Source organism: Rhinolophus hipposideros (genome assembly GCF_964194185.1).
Source record: "Rhinolophus hipposideros genome assembly, chromosome: 6".
In the NCBI taxonomy this organism is placed as follows: Eukaryota; Metazoa; Chordata; class Mammalia; order Chiroptera; family Rhinolophidae; genus Rhinolophus; species Rhinolophus hipposideros.
In genome coordinates this window covers 67,302,543-67,324,355 of record NC_138052.1, presented here as the reverse complement: position 1 = coordinate 67,324,355, position 21,813 = coordinate 67,302,543, and the positions used below count along the sequence as shown (strand labels likewise).

At 36.6% G+C, this 21,813-nt stretch overlaps 1 protein-coding gene across 3 annotated transcripts in view; it reads left to right on the top strand.

Moving 5' to 3' along the window:
• Positions 1-21,813, top strand: part of HECW2 (HECT, C2 and WW domain containing E3 ubiquitin protein ligase 2) — a 338,658-nt gene that overhangs the window by 117,788 nt on the left and 199,057 nt on the right. For all 3 annotated transcript variants that reach the window (XM_081052009.1, XM_081052010.1, XM_081052008.1), the window contains exon 2: positions 12,121-12,447. In XM_081052009.1, the coding sequence (XP_080908135.1) occupies positions 12,156-12,447 (292 nt within the window). In that variant the 5' untranslated portion in view covers positions 12,121-12,155. The remainder of the gene's footprint in view (positions 1-12,120; positions 12,448-21,813) is intronic.

The window sequence follows — 21,813 nt, the reverse complement described above, 5'->3', positions numbered from 1 at the left end:
CCCCTGTCCATCATTTCCTGTAGTGAGCACTTACTGACTTTTGCACTTAACGCCTTATAGTCTAGAAAGCAATTGACTCTTCTCTGTTTCTTTCATGTAGGTTGATTTTTATTTCTTTCTATACTTTAGCAATGGCCTTATACTTTTCCCTGCACAGTAGGCACTTGACTCAATAAACCCTTTTTGGATGGCCGGCTAAGTCTAAAGAAAAGTCAACATGTATTCACACTGTTGATTTGATTCTTTTACATTCTTTTCTCATTAGTAGCAGTTAACCTCATCCATTCCTTCATTTGAAAAATATTTACTAATCACTTACTATTTTGTAGAGCATATAACATGTAAGAGAAACAGTAGTTGTTCTCAAAGAGCTTATAGTCAGCCAAGAGAAGACATGCATCTTCATAATTAAACTTGAAGGCATCGTGACGTGCAGGTGATATGAATGATATAAAATCGGCCCCTGGAATTCAGGAGCAGGAATGTTGCCTCTGGCTGGGTGTTCTTTAAGAAGAGAGTGGTCCTTAGACCTTAAAGGTGGAGTAAGTGCAGAAGATGGAGAGAATGGTACGGGCAATGCAGGGCATGCTAAGCATTTTCATGGGTAGCCAAGTAGATCAGCTTGTGTGGAAAAAGTTTGTATGGAACTTTGGCTTTATTTAAGGAAATCTAAAGAAATCTCCTCAAAAATCTATCCTGTCCTCTTCACCCCGACCCTCAGAGTCACCACTCAAATGCAGGCCATTCTCATCTCTCACCTGGACTACGCAATAGGCCTGCTGCCTTCAGGTCTATCCTTAACCAGCTTAAGTGTCACTGCCTGTGAGAGGCCTGCGTGCTCACCCTCCCTAAACTTGGTCCCACACCTGCCCCTTTGTTCACTTCCATCATGGCCCTTTAATTGTGTTGTTACTTGAATTGGGAGAATTGTCATTGAAAAAGTGACTGCAGGGAGAGAATAGTGACTGGGAGAAAATACAAAGGTCAGAGAAGGCTGTTAAGTAGTAATGGTCTTAGATAGGATATGAACTAAACTAGGCTTAGTACTGTTATGGCTGTGAGAATGGAAAGAGGGAAACATGAAGTTTAAAAAAATGTTCTGTGGGGTACAGAGTACACTACAATTACTAGTGTTTATATAGTTATGACCTCTGGTGTTTTATGGAATAAACAATTATATTCAATTATATTTAAATACAGCTGGTTGTCTTTTCTAGGCGCTTTTAACAATCAGTAACTTGGAGTTTATGTTTTGTGGTTCGCTTTGCAAGGAAGACTTGCCCACACAAATGTGCTCCAACCAACACAAAAGTCATGCAGAATTCTTAAATATCTAAATTTCTTTTACCAACAACTGGTAATTATGTGCAGCTTTAGCTGAAGATAATGTTTTTGGACGTGTTCCATGCAAAAGAAAAAAAGACATCTTTACCCCTAAGGATGTTCAAGGAGTAAAAGATTAATATCTTTGAAAAGAGATAATTCTAAAATGAATTGATTTCACTTCCCCCACACAAACCATCAATATTTGGGAATAGACAAACCCACCCACCCACAGTGCTTGATTTAAAAATAAAGTTTTTCTTTCTTTTTTAATACCTGGATAGACCATGGAACTTCATCTGTGCTTACTGGAAAATAGGTTGGAATTTTAAAAAGCTTTGAAAATGTGTGATGTTTTGATTTCCATTTTCCTAATCTGACCTGATGCTTAAAAATGATTCTTGAGACGATGTTCTGCTCTTCTTAATTTAATAGCATTTAGAAAGTATAGATCAGTGTTTTAAAAAGTCGGGATCTATGCCAATGAATATCTTCCCAGTCAGGGACTCATGACAATCTGTCCTCAACTGTTGAGATAAATGAGTACAGATGCTGTCTTTGTTTTTCCCATACTTGCTATCCCATATTCTTCTCTCATTACATATTTAAGGGTCTTTGATTTGCGAGCTGATGTTTTGTTAGGATTTTTTGTTTTTTTTCCCCCCTTTATTTTTGTACAGGATTAATTTCCTCTTCCAGTAACAGCTGTCTTCATTTTGAGCCATCAGTTCTCTCCCACTGCCTTCAGTTTCTTTGGGATTGCTGGTCTAGATGCCTTTTCTTCTTCTCCATAGGCCCATAGGGTTCTCTCTGCCAGGACGGAGCCATGAGCAACATGTGGAGAGAGGACAGATGTCTAGGTAGACTGATTTTGGTGGCTACTGTTACCTAGGAGCATTTTTGACTCATTCTTTTTCCTCTTCTTTTTACTTTATGAGCTACCTGGTATCTTCCTAGTAAAGTTCTTTTGTTTTAGTTTAACACATTTCTGTTCCTTGAAACTAACTAATGTGCTATATCAAAAGGAAAAGAAAATTATTTGTAATCCTGCTATCTATAACTACTGATAAAGTGTCTTTTTTTTCTATATGTGTTTATTAACACAATTTAAGTACTGTTAAACCTTGAACAACACAGGTTTGAACTGCATGGGTCCTCTTATATGTGGGCTTTTTTCAGTAAATATGTATAGTATTATAAATGTATGTTCTCTTACGATTTTCTTAATATTTTCACTTTATTGTAAGAATACAGTATATAATACATATAACATTCAAAATTATGTTTTAATTGGCTGTTTATGTTATTGCTAAGGCTTTCAGTCAATAGTAGGCTACTTAGTAGTTAAGTTTTGGGGGGAGTCAAAAGTTATATGCAACTTTTTGACCAAACCAGGGGATCTGTACTCCCAACCCTTGCATTGTTCAAGGGTCAATAGTATTTTGTGTATGTAACAGTATTTGATTATACTTATTATATTATGGTGAACAAGTTCCCATGTGAAATGCTAAAAATATGCTTTTACTGGCATTATAGTATTCTATAATGTAGATGTCCCATCCTTGAAGTCTTCTTCATTGTTGGAAATTTATTTTGCTTTCAAACTGCTTTTTATTGTGAATAATGTCGTGATAAGCATTTTTCCCTCCATAAATCTTGGCCAGTGTCTCTACTTCTTTCCTTAGGCTAGAGCCCTAGAAATGGGTCACGGAGTCGAACGGTGTGAGCATATCCAAGGTGCCAGCAAGATTTGTAAAGCTGTCCTCTTAGCAGCATATGAGTTTCTGTGTCATTGTACCTTTACTTTTGAAGACCGTTATTCTTCAAAATTGATGTTTTAATATCTTATTTTTAATTTGTTATTTGACATGTAATTATTGATGATTTAAATTTTTCCTTTGTGAATTATCTATTCACACCCAGGAAGAAAATTTTAATAAAATAATTAAATAAAAAACCTTATTGAGTTTAAAGAACTAATAAGAATTAAATCAAATCTTAATTATTTTTTCTTATTTGTCTACTAGTTGTATATTTAACAATGTAAAGCTAAAACAATATCTTGAAAGCACTGTTGGATTTAGTCATTAAAACGAATGACTTTTGGATCTTTAAATTATTTCTTTTTATTTGTGTACATCCCTTTTTCAAAGTTACAGGTGGACTTTTTTTCTATTGTGGTTCATAATGTATCATATGATAAAATTGTGGGGAGAAGAACCTTTTCTTAAAGGGTAGCAGCCTAGAGGGAAAATTGCTTTTTGTGATACTTTTCCACCTAGGAAGAGGAAGTGAGGGGCAGCTTCGGTCACCCCAGGCTCTTTGTCGAATGCCATGTAGTCATGGAGCATTTATTGGCAGATTGTATGGGAGGGATATTTCTGGTCTTAATCATTTTGCTAACACACTCTTGCTGAGTCAGTTAAACATTGGGTTATGATTATATGAGATACTGAGTAATGACTCTCTGAATGCTTTCTCTTAGCTGTGGACACAGTGGACATCCATCCTCGGTTGAGAATGTGGCTTCCTTCTTCTCAGATTCCAAAAGGCATTGCGGGGTCTGATGGTTCGCTGCTTTCTCTTCCTAGATCTCTCATGTCTCTGCTAATTGCAGCTTAATTATGTTTTCTTTAGTGTCTCTTGACATAAATATAGTTTTTTCCCCCTTTGTTTTTCTCATTTATATAGTTAAACACACATGGAGTTTGAAGCATAGTATGGTTGAACAGGTGTGTGTGTGTGTGTGTGTGTGTGTGTGTGTGTGTGTGTGGTGTTTGGGGGAAATTTGAAGGGTTAAACAAAGATGTTGGTTATTATTTTTGGTTTTATTTATCAATGTCCAGTCTAGGTTAAAACACTCAGGAGCATTTCTAGTCTGTAAAAATCTTTTGGCAATGAATGTATTCAGTACTTGCCCTTCACATGAGGTTTAGTAAATTGACATTCACCTCCAGCTTCTCTAGCAAAAATATTTTAAATAAAAACACTTGCTTAATGTATTTGTCATACGCTACTGTCTGTATCTTCTAAACACAATCTGCTGCTTTTGGAAATGAAGTTGTATACTAAGGTATTTTGCAGTTTGCTTAGTAATTACATCTCTCTTGACCTCTGGAAGAAAAGCGATTTTGTTTTCGGTTGTTTAAGCAGATGTCTGTTATCTGAGAGAGCAGCATAGTGCAGACCTAATCACAATTAGAAGAGGGAGGGTTTTTTTTAAAGAAGTGCTACATCACGTTAAATTGTGTCCACTGGGAATTGGACTTACAGCTGCGACAGAGGCTCACCATGGAAGGGATTGTCTAAGGCACTTTAAAGCACCAGCTTTCTGCTTAATAAATATGGTGGATACTACTCAGTTCCCCTTACTATCAGCTTTATCTTCTAAAGTTCTTCAGAAGAGCATGGATAATATTCTGAAGAAAATTTGTCTTTCTTGTTGCAGAAGGTATAGGTATAAAACCAAGAAGCCAATCAAGAATTCCAGTAGGAGAAAATGTAAAGCAGCCATTCCCTGTTGTTTGAATAATACTAATTTCTTTCATATGAGAACATTGCATTGAATAAGGTAGTTCTAGACTAAAATTTTAGCTTTTAGTGTTTTTTTTCATTTTTATATAACTTTGTGAATTCGTTTTTGTATGATGTTTGATCTTATGGAAACATGAACTCTAAAAAATACATTACTTTTCCTATAAGAGAAAACGATGTTTTCCAAAGCAGATATGGTGATTGTCCCTCATTGTAATCTATGCATTCAGATTTTATTTCTTTGCCATTTATCTAAGTTATTTAAAATAAAACATCTGAGGAGGTTTTTCAACTCTGAGCTAAGCTTTTTAGAAATACATAGGCACAGTTGATTTTCATTCATAAATACTAAGGCCATTATGAAGCAAAACCTTGTGCTTGAATATTTGTTTTATACTTACTTAGCCTCATAATAACCAGCAATTTGGGCTCATCCTCACATAAGTCTTTGGGACACAGTTACTTGAATATATTACTGCATTTACTTCAAACTCACCCAAAATGATACTGATTTTCTCAGTCCTATCAATGTTTCTGGGAATCTGTTTTGTCTAAGATTGAAAATCCAGAATTTAGTCTAATTTCTTCCTCACTCTCGTCTCCTATATTCAATTGTTGCTAAGTCTTTGGCTCTTTCTTTGAAATATTCATGATTGATATATTCCTTTTTGGTGTTACTAAAATTTGGTCTTCAGCACTGAGTGCCAGATGCCTTACCTAATCCGTTAGTTTCTAACTGGTTTCCCCAACTCTGTTTTCTTCCTCTGACAATTAGCTCTGCAAAAGCTCTCACATTGTTTCCCATAATTAAATTTCGTATTTGGACTCCTCTGCTCAAGACCCTGAAATGAGCTCCCTGCTTATTGCTCTTGGTGAGGTTCTAACAGAATCACTTCAAAGTTTTAATCTCTTTTCTCTCTAATCTCACATCACTTTGTGCAGTCACCAGTTTGTGAGTGGTGGGCTCTAAAAGTTCTTTTACAAGTTGGTTGTTTCGAAGTTGAAATTAAGTTTTATGTAGAAACAATTCTTTAAGACTGTGGTTGAATTCTAGTCTGTAATTCCAAGGCCTGTGTGTCCTGATGTAGCTGATTTCTGAGCTCCGGGCGCCAGAAGCCATGTTGAAAGTGGAAGTTGGGGAAGGATGGGCTGTTTTTTCTCCTTTTTACCTAATGTACAGGGACATCCAGCACTAGGGAGAGCTAATAGTGATTTTTCATGAGTACAGATGGTCTTTAGCATTTAATTTCTTTTGCCTGTTTTCCAAGTCCTAGTGTTTCTCTCCCCAGACTCTTAAGCATAGAGAGCTACCCCAAACTTAATAAGGCATTAATTAATTCAGTGATATTATTTGCCTGTTAAAATAACAATAGTTGCTTTTTAAATTATTATTTTTTAAAAATTGTGGTTGACACAATTTTTTAGTTTATGTATTTTAGTACAACATAGTGATTCACCATTTATGTATCTTACATAGTGATCACCATTATAAGTCTAGTGACCAGCTGTCACCGTATATAGTTACTACAATGTTATCAACTCTATTCCCTATGAACAATAGTTGCTTTCCATTGAACACTTTCACTTATGATTTTTCTAATCCTTCCAAGTGGTCTTGTAGGGCACTTTACAGTTACCTCCATTTAATGGATCAATATATTGAGGCACAATGAAACTTAAGTACATGATTTATAAACACAAGGCTTACAAATAATCTGTGTATATCTGTAAATCACTTAGAAAGAGTAAATACCGTGTGAGTGTTTGCTAAAAAAATAGACAACCTGCATCCTTTCCCCACTCCGCCTCTTCCTGTGACACACATAAACACTGTTCCTGCTTTTAAAGACTGTATGGCTTCAAGGTTGAAGAAAAGAAGGTAAAAGAGTCCTCTGCCCCTGCCCCCCATCATCAAACCCATCCCCAGAAAATTCTCACCCCAGACTGGATATCTTCGTAAAACAGGGTTGTCTGATTCCTTCAATTAGAGATTTGGTTCAAAAAGCATCTTCCTGGATAACATGCATTTGAAAGGCCCCTGGGAAGGATTAAGGAATTCTCTGTTATTCGCATGTTATTGTCAGCTAGTTCCGTGATGGAATAGAGTTTAAATGAAAGTAAGCTGTCTTGGAAGTTGGGGACCCTTCCGTGTTGTAGATCTGTACTGTCCAGACCAGGAGCCACCCGCCACACGTGGTGATTGTGCTCTTGAGATGTGGTTAGTTTGAACTGACATGTACTTTAAGTATAAAATACACATTGGATTTAAAAGGCTTACTACAAAAAAAAAATAAAAGAAGAAAAATACTTCATTAATAATTACACTGATGTTGAAGTCATAATTTAGATATGTTGAGTTAAACAAAGTGTTATTAAAATTTTTACCTGTTTTCTGTTTTGTTTGTAATGTGGCTACTAGAAGTTTAAAATTACTTAAGTGGGTTGCCTTATATCTTCATCCTTTACTGGCCTCTTCTCTCAATTTTCATTTATTAATTCTTTCAATAAATATTTCCTGCATTAGTGTGCTAGTATTATAAACATGCAACAGTCTCTCTCATGCTAAAATCAAAACTCAGACAAACCTAATCCTGTCTCGGTCTATATCATCCTCTCTGTACCACGTGCTCACCTTCCCTTTCTCGTCTAGACTTTTGCAAAAGAGTCTGCACTCTGCACCCCATTTACCTCCCCAGTCTCCTTCCTCAAACTTCAACAATCTGGCTTTTACTGCTTCATACAAACTGTTTCCCAAAGGCCATTGATTTCCTCCTAGTTTTCAAATGTTATACCAACTTCTCAATCTTTAAATAACTGCAACACTTGACACTCTTCTTCAGTCTCTTCTTCAAACTGTCCCTTCCCTCCTTCAATCTCAATCTCTCTCTCTCTCTCTCTTTCTCTCTCTCTCTCTTTCTCTCTCTCTCTCTGCCTCTGTCTCTCTCTCTCTCTCTGTCACTTTCTCTGGTGCGCGCGTATGTGTGTGTGTGTGTGTTTCTCTCTCTCTCTCTCTTTTCTGTTTTACCTTGATTTTTACCCTTGCATTTACGAGCTCTATAACATTGGGTGGGTTTAACCTCATTAAGCTTCAGTATGTTTTGTGTTAAGTTGGGGCTCACCATATGTCGTCAGTGGTTGCTATAATATGGCGACATGTCTGTCTCCTGGAGCTTCTGCTTGATTTCTTGTGCACGGTTCCCATCCTTTTCCTAGGGTTCTGCAGAGGCTCTGTTTTTAATTCCCTCTCATACCCTCTTGGTAGCTTCTCCATATCCATGCTTCCAATTAGAATGATCTTCATACATTTCTTATTTTCTTCTAATCCTTCAAAACTCTCTCAAACATATGACCTCTCCCACAAAGTGTATTTTTTTGTTTTGTTTGTTTTTAATGTCTTTCAGCCAACTTTTTGTCTCTCAGACCCTCAGTTTCCTCATCTAAAAACAGTGATGATGGCAGCGCCAAATTTTAATTCACAATATTCTGGGGTCTCACTTGAGATAATAGATGTGATAGTGCTTTGGAAAATGTAAAACACCTTATAAATATTGTATTGCTATTATTTCCTGATGCCTCACAAGCATTTATTATCTTCATTGCGTATTTATCAGGACAAATTGTACATGTGCATGAAGTGTCACTGATATCTGATTGAATTCTTTCATATATGAACATTTGGTCTTCTTTTCCAAAGTCAAAGTTCCTGGACAGCAAGGGCCACGTTACATGCTTTAGGAAAAGAAAAGAAAGAATTTTAAAGAAAACCTTACTCCTTTTACTGTTTTGTATACTTTGTAGCTTTATGCTAGACACATGAACTAGTAGGTGCTTCATACATTTTTGCAGAATTCAGTTAAACTAGCAAATTCACACTAATTCTTGCTTTTCCACTAAATATAAATATAATATTGATTCATTTTTTAACCTACCGATTATTTGTTTCTCCTTGTAAAAATACAGACTTCACAAGGGAAATACTTTATCTTTTGCCTTCTTGTATTTTTAAGCCTTTCACATAGGAGGTATTCAGTAAAGAATGAATGAATGAATGAATGAACAAATGAACCAAATAATGGTGAGAAAGTCAAATTTCAACCTTTGTCTCTGGCTGGAGGACCAGGGAATGTCCCTAGTCAGGGTTATAGGGTTAAGGCTCAGGCTTCAGGACAGATATTCCTTTATAAAAAGGCTCTTTTTTCCTGGTTTTAGGGCTGTGCTTTGAATAACTGAGGATACTCACAGCCTGCTCTCCCAATGAGTGGAGGGAATCAAAGGAGTATTAAAACCAGTTCTACTTGATATAATTAAAGTAGAATGTATTTACATAATGGTAATAGCTAAACTTGATTCAGCAGTTGTCATATGCCAGACACTGTTCTAAGTGCTTTACCTGTACTAATATATTTAGTTCTCTCCAAAATCCTATGATTATAAAGCAGGCATTACGATGTCCCTACTTTACAGATGGGAAAATGGAGGTAAAGAGAGTTAAAATAAATTGTCCAAGATCACAGAATGACTGAACAGTAGAGAACCCAGAACCCAGAAATCAGGCTTTGGAACTTATTCTCTTATCCACTGTGCTTGCTAACCTCTCTCTCTGATTAAAAGAGGTCATTTTAAAACAGCAGTTTTGGTGTGCATATGTGTTTTTCTCTTTCTTTTAAAGCAGAGTAATTTTCAGTAATTCTTCTGTTGTGGCTTTAAGCTATAACTGTTCTGGCCTATTTCTTTCTTTCAGAGAAATAGTTTAGTTACATACGGCCTACATTTTCTATTTGACTACAGTGTGTTAGGAGTTAATTATTTATAGTGCTTGCTGAAGCTGATGTTTCAGCTTGACTCACTCCGGGTTTATAAGCAAAAATTGGCCTTTTGAAATCCAGTAAAATGAAAATTGCATGAAACTGTCTGATAAAAAGTTGACCTGTATTTTAGGCTTCATGGATCTGAGGTTGTTGAACAGTTATGGGTTGTATTATGATGTCAGAGTTACCATATACCACATAAAGAAAACAAGAGCTAAATTTATGAAGATAACATTACTTTATCTGTTCATTTTATTTTTGTTCTTTTTACTTAGTCCAAGTTATTTCAATTCAAGGGATGATGCTAGAAATATGAGATCAACTTTATGACAGAAATAAATTAAATAAATGCATTTGCAAGTACTATGACCCTAGCAATGGCAGAATATCCCCCACCCCCAGTGTCTGTGAAATAGATGGGAGATGGGAGAAATTAGGGAACCCTCCCCTCTGCTTCCCTTAGACTTGGTATCTGAGCTTATTAGTTTTAATGTAAATATTGTACCCAAGATAAATTATTTTTTTAAATGGAAATTCATGCTGACTTTCCAGGACACCTGTGCAGGGCTGGCGAGTCAAAAAACTAAAAGGAAATAGTATACTGAAGAGGTCAGCACATACTAGGGATGCAGGGTAAATGTTAAATCCATAAACACATTAGTGAATTATGTAGTTCTGAATGGGCAGTACAGAGGAGAACAGATTCATTCAGTGGAGAGCCAGTAGGATTGGGTGAAGTGGTGTGAATCCACGGACAGTCAGAAAATGCCCTGGCAGATAGAACTTCAAATGTGCTAACGTACAGAGGTTTTGGAAGGTATCTTCACTGAGTCTGGCAATGGAGAAGAAAACAGGTATTTTAGGACTAGATTCACTGTGAGCCAACAATGGGCTGTATCTAATTTCCAACAAAAAAGGCAGTGTTACTTTAGATGGAGGCCAAATGGAAGCCAAAGGAAATGCCTTATTGCGGATCCAGATAGCAGGAATGGTGTGGACCAGCCAGGAACATAGGGAGTATCTAGGAAAAAGATGCTCAGTGTTTATTCATCTGTTCACTTAACAAATATTTATTGATACCTACTGTGTACCAGGCACTGTTGTAGACACTGGGGATAAAATAGTGAACGAAAAGGATGAAAATCCCTGCCTTTGTGAAGCTTACATTCTTTTTTGCTTTCAGCTTTATTGAGGTACAATTGATAAATACTATTGTAAGATATTTAAAATGTACATTGTGGTTATATATGTATACATTGTGAAAGGATTCGTACCCTTTGGTTAATGAGCATATCCATCGCCACATACATAATTTTTTTTTTTGGTGAGAACATTTAAGTTCTATTCTTTTAGCAAATTTCAATTATACAATGCAGTTTTCTCAACTACAGTCATCATGTTTTATATTCAAATCCTCAGACCTTATTTGTCTTACAGCTGAAAGTTTGTACTGTTTTATCAACCTGTACCCCTTTTCCCCACGCTCCAGCCCCTGGCAATCACTTTTCTATTCACTGTTTCTAAAAGTTTGACTTTTAAAAAAAATATATCCCACATATAAGTGAGAAAATATAATATTTGTCTTTTTCTGGCTTATTTCACTTACAATAATGCCCCAAGGTCTATCCGTGTTGTCGTAAATAACAGGATTTCCTTCTTTCTCATGGCCATGAGAAACTGATGTCAAGGCACTTACCACCTATGTTTTCTCCTAAGAGTTTTATGGTTTTGGGTCTTATGTTCAAATTTTTAATCCATTTTTAGTTGATTTTTGTGTATGGCATAAGATAGTGGTCCAATTTCATTCTTTGGCTTGTGGCTGCCCAGTTTTTTCATCACCCTTCACTGAAGAGACTATCGTTCCCCAAGCTTCCATTCTTGTTGGGGAAAGTACACAATAACCAAATAAGCAAGTACATGGTACTGTGTGGTACATCAGATCATAATCATTGCTGTTGAGAAAAATGAAGCAAAACAAGGATTGATGAGGAATGCTTGGGTGCTGTAGGTTTAACTCTGATGGCCACTGTAGTTAAGTGAGGAGGTGACACCTTAGCAAGCTCCTGAAAAAGGCTTTGGGTGTCAAATCCAAAATATCATTGTCAAAACTGATGCCAAGGCTTACCATCCATGTTTTCTCGTAGGAGTATTATGGTCTTATGCCATTTCTGAAGGGGAAAGGATAGATCTAAAAGGAATGGTAGAGAAATCCCTTCTTAATTGCTGGGAGGAAGCTGCTCTGGTGAAATCGATGGCCTGAAGTGTGTGACGGCTTTTGCCATCATGTGACCTCAGTGTATAAAAATTGTTTCGGACGTCATCTGTTGACAGTAGAATAATAGGTTTTATTTTGACAGCAGAAGATTATTGCATGGTGAGGCTTTATGTCTGGGAAGCTTAAACCTAATTCCTCACACTGTAGCACTCATGCTTTCTGCTTGTCTGTCTCTTGCAGCTTTGTAGGAAACCAACCTCAAAGAGGCAAACAGGATGGCCAGCTCAGCCCGGGAGCACCTACTTTTTGTGCGGCGTCGGAATCCCCAGATGCGGTACACCTTGAGCCCAGAGAACCTCCAGAGCCTTGCCGCCCAGAGCTCCATGCCAGAGAACATGACCCTCCAGCGGGCCAACAGTGACACGGACCTGGTGACTTCTGAGAGCCGCTCCAGCTTGACTGCCAGCATGTACGAGTACACACTGGGGCAAGCCCAGAACCTCATTATCTTCTGGGACATTAAAGAGGAGGTGGATCCCAGCGATTGGATTGGACTTTATCACATAGGTGAGTGACATGAAACACATTTGCTTGTGACTTAGAGCATACATTTTACCCTGACATTGTACTGTTCTGTATTTTCTCCTGGAAGAAAAAAATCAAACACAGAAGTAAAAGCCAGCAAGATGCTGGGAATTTTTCCTTCCTCTTTGGGAGGAGAAGAGACAATTATAACTACCTTTGCTGATATAAATTCTGTGGTTACATCTCTACCTTAATGAAATGCCATAACCTACAGATTTTACAGTATTTTCCTTTTAAAACTTCATATTACCCTTGATCAGTAGTTCCACTTTGTAAAGAGGTGTCTATTAACATTTACTAATATTTTTTAAATGATGAAAAAGATGTCTAGATTTAGATAATGGATGTGAAAAAATGTTCTGTATTTTCTGAAGGGTTGAATTTCATTAAGAACAACTTGTAGTCTAAAGTTTCTTTTTATTTCAGAATTCCTTGATGTGTCCTAGATCAATTAGGTGAAGGAAGGATCATATTCTTCCAACAAATTACTTAGAAACAGTTGCTGTTTGTTTTAATAAAAGTTGTCTCAGCTCTCTTTTGCTAATTTGCCGTTATAGGTGAGTGAATGATGAATAAATAGCACATTCCAGAAAATATAAAGTCTGCTTTATTTGAAAGCAAAAATGAAAACTTAAATAACCAACCATAAAGAAAGCTAAATCAAACTTGATCATAAAATTGAATATTCCCCAAAGTTAGACAAAATTTTCACTGAACGAAGGGAATTAAAAAAAATAACATCAGTTATTTTATTAGAAAGACATTATTGCTTTTAATGTAGATTATAAGCCAGACATCTCTTTGTGTGTGTGTTTTGTTTTTAAATGAATAAATTGGGGGGGGGCAGGGAAAAGACCTGTTTATGGCAGTACTTCTCAACCAGGGGTGATTTTGCTCCCTACAGGACATTTGGCAATGTCTGGAAACATTTTTGGTTGGCACAGCTGGGTGGGGGAAATGGGAGACCAGGGATGCTGCTAAATATTTTGATATTCACAGGACAGCCTCTCACAACAAAGAATTATCTGTCCCCAAATGTCAACATTGCTACCGTTGAGAAACCCTGGTTTGAGAGAAAGTAATATCCTTGCTGAAATTTTAATAGAATGTTAAACTCACTGTGTTTCTCTGGGACAGGGAATTTTCTGCTAATTGGTTTATATTTGCTTTTGTATCTCTTAGTGTTTACTCATACTGGATAGCAAGAAATCTAAAATGGCAAAAGAAATTCAATGAATTTTTCTTTTTTTTTCTCTTATGACAACAAAAGGGAGAAAAGCCTTCTGTTCAGATTTTCCCCAAGTGTGTTTAAATATATATTCAAAGTAAGGAAGTTACATGATTTAAAAATTATACTTTTATATCTGATATCTATTATGTTAAAAAAAAATCTTACAGTTTTGATGTGACTTTTGAAGTAACTTTTTTGGTTTTGATGCATTTTAACCCTTTTGGAATTCATAAACTTTTTTCACTTTTCTCGTACTATTTTTTCCTTTTTTCTTATTTTAGGTTTTGTAATGCTTAATATGAGACTACAAATAGCAGACTGTGGTTTTTTTAAAATATGCTTTTTATGTGATATTTTTGGGACATGATTTTATTTTCTTTTATAGGTTTCTTTTTTGTGTGAATCACTTAATCTGTAAGATGCTAGAATCACTTAAGACAATGATTCCTGTTACTTATACGTTTTCCCTTCCTTTCTTTTCTGTTTTCCCACCCCACTTGTTCTATTTCCTTGTCTACATTTAATCAAGAAGGAACTAAGGAATCCAAAGCCATCTTATCTCCGAGTGACCAAAACCACAAAATCTTATATTTTACTTTCTAGAGGCAGAAATAGAGTTCTAAATCTGGAATTAATCTAAGGATGTAGTTAGGAAAGTAGAATTAGGAAATCTCTTTTCAAAAGTGCTAACCCTTCTTCAGTTTATTTCAAGATGATTCTATATCTTTCTCACATACATGTATTATCATTGTATCCTTGCTCCCTTGCATGTAATGTGTTTCTCTCCCCCCTCTCCCCCTTGGCTACTTTTAACATTTTCACTTTATCCTGGTTTTTAACAGTTTGTCTAGGTGTGATTTTCTTTTTATTTATCCTGGTTAGGATTCTCTGAGCTGTATAAGTAAATGTCTCTGGTGAAATTTGAGAAATTTTTGGCCTCTATTTCTTTAAATTTATTTTCTATTTTCACTTTCTTCCCTTTCTCTGAGACTCCAGTTACACATATGTTACATCATTTCATGTTGTTCTACAAGGCTCTGATGCTCTGCTTAATTTTCCTTCAATCTCTTTGATATTCAGATTCGATAATTTCCTATTCGATAATTTACTTATCTTCAAGTTCATTAACTTTATTCATCTCCTGAATTCTGTCCCATCCAATGGATTTTTAAATTTCAGTTATTTGACTTTTCATATATAGAATTTTCATTTCTCTTTTTATAGTTTGTATTTCCCTTTTGAGATTCCCTATGTGTTAGTTCATTCAGATCATATTTTTGTTCAATTCTTTGAAGTGAATTGAATACAGATGTTTTAAGTTCTCAGCTAAATCCAATATCTGAGTTACCTAAGGGACAATTTTTATTGTCTGTTTTCCTGTTGACTATGGGTCCCATTTTCCTGTTTCTTTGCATATCTAGCAATTTTTTATTTTACACAGGACATTGAGGATTCTATATTGTAGAAATCCTGAGTTCTGTGGACTAATTTTTATTTTAGTGTTAATTTTTATTCTAGTAGGCAGATTTATTTCCTTGAATTAGCTAGGTATGATTTTACACTTAGTTAAGGTGGATCCGTGGAAAGCCCCTTGTGGTTCCCCAGCACTTCTAAACTGATGGCATTCAGCCTCTAAGTTTGGTGTCCCTTATGGATTTTGTTAGGGCTTTGTTTTGAGGCTTTGTTAGGGTAGGTCTACAGCAGACCTTATTCTAGAACTGTGTACTTGTTCCTAATTGTGTCATTTCTGATGTCTTAGCTGGATCACTGCAATGTTAAAAAGGTCTCTTCACTCTGGCTGTGCTGTAATTGCAGTGTTCTTCAGCACTGCCTGACCTCTAGTATCCCCATTTTACTCTTAGCCCTGTAGCAGCTACTGTCTGGAAAGCCTTGGTAGTCTTACTCTGCACAGGTGAAGCCCACACTTTAGCCAAAGGCTTGTGTGGAGTCCACATGTAGACTTTTGGCCTTCACCACTCCATAACTCCTTCCAGTGCTCTGATTCTTGTCACCTCAGTTGACCTAAACATGGAACTCTGCCTCCTCAGCTCATCAGAGATGACATGGACTCCAGTTTCCTGCACTGCACTCAGGAAATTGTCCCCTGGCTGTGATCAGGGTGATCATAAAGGCACCCCATAAGTTTCTTTTCTCTCTAGGGTTTTAGTCTTATACCACCTGTCTGTACAATAGCTGAAAACCACTGCCTCCTACTTTTATAGTTGTTTACATTAGGAAGGCTAGTCTGGAACTAATGACTTGAAAATGGCCTGAAGCAGAAGGTCCTCCCTGGCTTTTGACTTAGGGTAGACCGTAGGAAGATGCACTTAATTTCCCCATCAAGCCATTTCTAGAGAACTCTGAATAAATAATGAATGATAGTTTGAATCCTATATGTTTTTCAATTCTTTTTAGTGTGTTTTCTAATATTTTTAGATCCTTTGCAGGGAAGAGAAGTGGGGAACTGGCACCCACAGATGTCTCACGGGGCTGGGACAAATACAGACTAGCATTTGTGAATAAAAATGCCGTGTAGGTAGAATGAGATACTTGGTTCTCAGGCATGCTGTTGGTTTTAGCAGGTCTTCTACAATGAATGATTTTGGTTCCCAGCATCTAAAACATTAAATGTGGCTTGTTTATATAATTGCAGGGCCATGACGGTGTTTAAAAAAAAGACTGGCTTATCCAGGACCTTAGAAAGAATGAACAGAGACCTGGCTGTAAGCAGAGATAGCCATTTCTCTCCTGAGGCCAGGACACGCTGTTCCCACCTCTAGACTAGAGGCAGCCTCACTTTTATGGGGAGTTTGCCATCCTCTGTGGAGAAGGATGGGTGGCAGCACTGTGGTCTTTAACTGACAGCCTTCACTTTATGGGGTCAGTGGGTAGGCAGCGAGCCCTGGATCTCTGGGCAGGTAAGCTCTCTCCAGGCTTAGGAAAGGTCTAACCCTATATGGTAATCCAACTAGTGAGTAGTGTGGAAGTGGGCATGTGACCCAGTTCTGGCCAGTGAGATGCAAGGGGTAGACTTTGGGGAACTTCCTTTTTGAATGAAAAGCCAGAGCCTCATGAAGAGAGACTTTTAGCTTCCCCTTCTCTTGTACTTGGGACTCTGGTAAAAGGATGTGATTTCTGGAGTTGTTATATCCAAGTAGCAACCATACGGCATCAATCAAGAAAATTAAAAGCTAAGGATGACAGAACAGAAAGAAAGAGCTTCGACTGGCACTCCAAAGTTCTTGCTGCCATGTTTCCCCGAAAATAAGACCTACCTGGAAAACAAGCCCTGGCATGATTTTTCAGGATGACATCCTCTGAACATAAGCCCTAATGCGTCTTTTGAAGCAAATCTTAATATAAGACCCGGTCTTATTTTCGGGGAAACATGGCATATGTGAGAAAAATCTCTTCTTCGTTTGAGTCATCATTAGTGAAGCTTTTTTGTACCAACAGCTATTCCTAACTAAGCCGCTTGGGTGGCTCTAGAGAAAGATGAGAAAGTGAAATGGAAGCACGCCAATTGCTTTTAAAGGCAGGATGAGGAGTGAGCGGGCTACTCCAGTAGTCCTTGCTTCAGGGAGAGTGCTCGGAGTAATTTTAATCGAAGTAAAAACCACTAGGTTGTTTTAAAAAGAAATAAAAAATTGATATAAAATATTTGAAAACAGTGGCTCCAAGTTATGTGAAAATTTTCAAAAGTTTAATAAGGCTAAAAATGTGATGGGAAAAGTATTTCAAATGAGTAATTTGTAACCTCAAAATATGCAAGTTTTCTTGGGCATTATTAATTGAAGATAGTGGAGATAATACATTTGAGAAAGACCTGAAAGAAAAGAGGAAGTACAAGGTGAGGATAGAGAAAAAAAATTTTGGAGTCCCAGTTATGTCAGAAATTTAAGGCTGAGAGAGCTAAGCAGCTCTTGAGCTCTGAAATAGATATGCTGACAATGTCGGTTTCATAACAGTAGCACATATGTCAGGAACAGCTTCAGATTTCTATACCTCTTGGTAGGAAGGAGCCGCTCCCCTTCAGTTGTGTCTTGAGAAGCTGGGCGGTTTCCTAGCAACATCTAGTTTTATTTGTGGAACAGAGAGATGGTATCTATAGAAATAAATCCCAAAGGGGAAAGACTTGGGTAGAACATGGTGCTGGCAAGGTGTGGCTTATTGGCACGTCTACATTTTGATTGTGTTTCTCTTGGCTTACATTTTCTTCCTCCCTACAAGTGTGAGTTTTGTTTTTGTTTGGCTAATTGGTAATGTTTTGCACTGTACAACTCATTCCAGATGACTTTTAGCATTGTTAATCTGGAGGAGAAATATATCCTCTTGGATTAGAAACATAAATCTTTCTCTAGGCACTTTAGGCAATATATAGATTCTATTGGGAATACAAAGAAAAAAAAAGTTGAAAATATCAAAGCACCATTTGGGGAAACTTTGGATGAGAACATGATTCTCAAAACAGATGTTAATTACATTTCACCCTTCAGAAAGTCTCTTACACATCCCGAGACTTCCAGACATGATCATAATGTAGCTATAAACCTGAATCCCCAAATTACAACAATTAATGCCTTGTAGAGGGTTTTCAGAAATCACTAGGTTTATAATTTATTGTTGAGCTCCAAAATTAGAATTGACCCCTCACAAGTTTAACAGTGCTACTGGTTGCCTCCTCCTAAACTCACTAAACAGAAAGAGCCAAGTGCTTATCTTGTGCAGAAACACATCAAACAGCTCTCCATGAAAAATCGCATGGACACCATTTAAACAGGGGACAAGGTGTATTACATTTGTTTCAGGCTCACTATTTAATTCTCCTTAATGTTTGTTCTTGTGATTATTTTTCTGGCTATTCAAAGGAAATACATTTCAAAAGGCTTAGCTTGCCATTTCTTACTTGCAGACAACTTCAGGTACCTTAACAGAGCTAGGAAAATGCACACTATGAAAATGAGAACTATGTACTCTCCTGTATGCCTGTGCTACTGAAAGCCAACTGTCAGTTACTAATCTGGGACTAGATAAGAAAGTTTCTCCAGGATGTAAATCAATGTAACTGCTTTATTTATTTAGAAAATCTTGCTATTAAAAAATCATCTAAACTACATAATGCACTTCTTGATGTAGATATTCCCTATTCTGGCTCAAACTTCTTATCTTGTCATGGACCTGGTAACAATAGTTTACCAACATTTGTGTGGAGCATGCTTGATTATACCTCTCAGTGTTTATACGTTGGTTATATCTTCAAAGATGAATGGCAGGACAACTGTATTTTGATTCTGTATTACAAAAATATAATGGCTTTTGTATTATGACATTTTTCCTATTTCTTTGCATTTGAATAGTGACATAAAGTAAGGTCACAATAGTTAGCCAAAGCATTAAGATTATATATTTTAGAGCTCTAAGTTCGCAAAGTTTTAGCTGATGTTTCATAGATAAAACTAAAATCCAGAATGGTAATGCGATACAGCTAGTTGGAGGCAGTCAAGGCTGAAATTTACGTGTTTTGTGTTCCAGTCTTCATTTTTCCCCCTCTGTGCTGCAAAATGTAGTCCAGGTTTTCCAACCTTTACTTATTTGCTCAATACCTTGATTTTTGCAATATTGGATTATCACCTATACTATTAATATTTTTAAGCCATCTAATGAAAACAAAACAAATTATCTACCCTGATCTTGTTCTAAGCAACAAGGTCTGGGAAAAAGTACCTGTGTTAGTGATATTTCTTTCTAACATGCATTAACTGATAAAAAACAAAATAACTTTTGTGTATGAACCACCACGACCATCACATGTAGCATGAAATGCTACTATGAGAAATGCTGGGGTTATTAATGGTTAAGAGCACAGGTTCTACAGTCAGAGAACTAGTAAATTCAAATCCACTTACTAGCTTGGGTGAATTATATCATCTTTTTAAACCTCAGTTTCTTAATCTATAAGAAAAAAGACCAAGAAAATAACCAATATCTTGAGAATTAAGTAAAATAATGTGTATAAAGCTCTCAGCAAGATGCCATGTTCATTTGTAAGGTACTGCTGATTGTAAACTCTCCTCATTATTTTGGCTACTATTAATAATAATAAAACCATTTCCTGGTAGTCTGAAGCTGAAGCACAAAGTCACTCATACAATGAATCCACAAGAAGAGATTTCTAGATTAAAGTGACACACTGGGCCACTTTTGCTTACAGAAAACAAAATCCATTCCTATGAAACAAAGCACTAGAAATTATATAAAGCACTTACAATATGAATGCTAAGTAATACAGTATTTTAACTTGAGTATTATGTAGGTTCTGAACCAACATGCTTTCCTAGGGGATGGGAAAGCGTTAATCTGAAATTCAATCAAATGGAACAAAGAATTTATGTCTTAGGCATTTAGTTTCCAGAATAACTGTCAAATACCATTAAAAGTGTCTGTTCTTAAGCTCTTTTGATATTTTTACACGATTACTGCCAAAGACAAGTTGTTTTGGGTCATATCTTTCAAGTTTAAAAAATGCTTTTAGAAAATAAGAGCTTTGACCATGAAATGGTTTTTGGAACAATTTAACTCTAAATTACATTTTGTTGCCTATTTGTTTTAGTCAGCATAGGTCAGCTTATACTGTAGAGATGAACTAACCATGAATCCTCAGTGGCTTAAAGAACAAAAGATGATTTATTGCTAATGCTATGTGTACAACATGGATCGGCTGGGGGCTTGATTTGTACTGTCATTTAGTGATACAGGCTCCCCTCCCTCTTTATTTTTGCCATATTGGATTATTAAAGACTCAACTATCTTATCATTACACCATCTGGAACACAAGGCCTCCTCAAGCAGGTGTCAAGGGAAGAGAGAGCTGGGGACTCTTACACCAGCTCTTAAATGTTTTGGCCCTAAGGTGACAACACCTTTACTTCTGCTCAGAGCTATCGTTCCGCATTAGTCCCGGGATCTGCCTAACTGCACAGGGACTGTGTAATGGAGAGATACCCTTAGCTATTTAGTGACCAGTTACTGTCTCTCCTAGTCGATGTGTATGTCTTCCTAACAATGTGTCTGGTCCTTTGGTCTGTCCCAAAGCCTAGTAGATACAGGGGTTAGAAAGTGTCATACTTTGGGATTGGGATACACGTTGCAAGGTGTTTAGGAGACTGACTGAGAGGACACAGCCAGGGCAGGACGAAAGACTGTACCTGACATTATGGACGCAGAATAGCAGTTAGTGGAATCTGAACTCACAGTATCGTGTTGGCGGCTCAGACCATCGAGGATCTTCCTATTAATATGCATCGCGAAGCTTTGGTTCACAAAGACGTCCATGTGTTCAAAATAGTTATGGAAGACTTCTCTGGATATTAGGTTCTAACAAAATGTATAGCTTAGTGTATCCAAAGAAACAAGTATATTTTATCCCCTGACATACTCGTACTGCTTGCAAGAAGTATTTGAAATAGGCATTCCTGTGTCCGTATATTGAGATGGTTTTTATTTTTCTATTCAGTTTTTCTATAAACATTACCTGAGGGATTTTTTTCTCCTTAAAGGAGCCTTATATAGGTGCCTTATTTAAACATTAGTAAATGTTTAAATAATTGTAACTGTTTTGCAGGGCAGTTAAGACAACATTGGTGTAAGGTTTATAAATTCTTTGTTCTGATCAAAACCATTACCAATCAACAAAGTAATTGCTTACCGCACATACTAATTTTGTAGTCTGTGCTATAAGCGACTTTTCATACTTTCCTGAGGACTAAATAGTGGGTACACCAGTAAAGGAAGTACATTTATAATGTCATCTTTTTATCCTGATCTCTCTTAAAGTCTGTTATCAATTGCTGTTGTGAAAAGCAATTTCTTTAGGTTAGCTTTTGCTTGACATATCTTTTCCCACCATTTACTTACACCCATTCTTTGGCATGCTTCAGATATATCTGCTGTAAATCATCTGTAGTGTTAGGAGTTTTGATTCAGTCTGAGTGACCAACTTTTAAAATTAATGTTTTTACATTTGCTCTTATTTTTCATATATGTGGACTTATTTCTACACCTTATTTTGTTTAATATATATCATCCTTTTTCTTGGTTATTTTCCCCCCTTGCTCTTT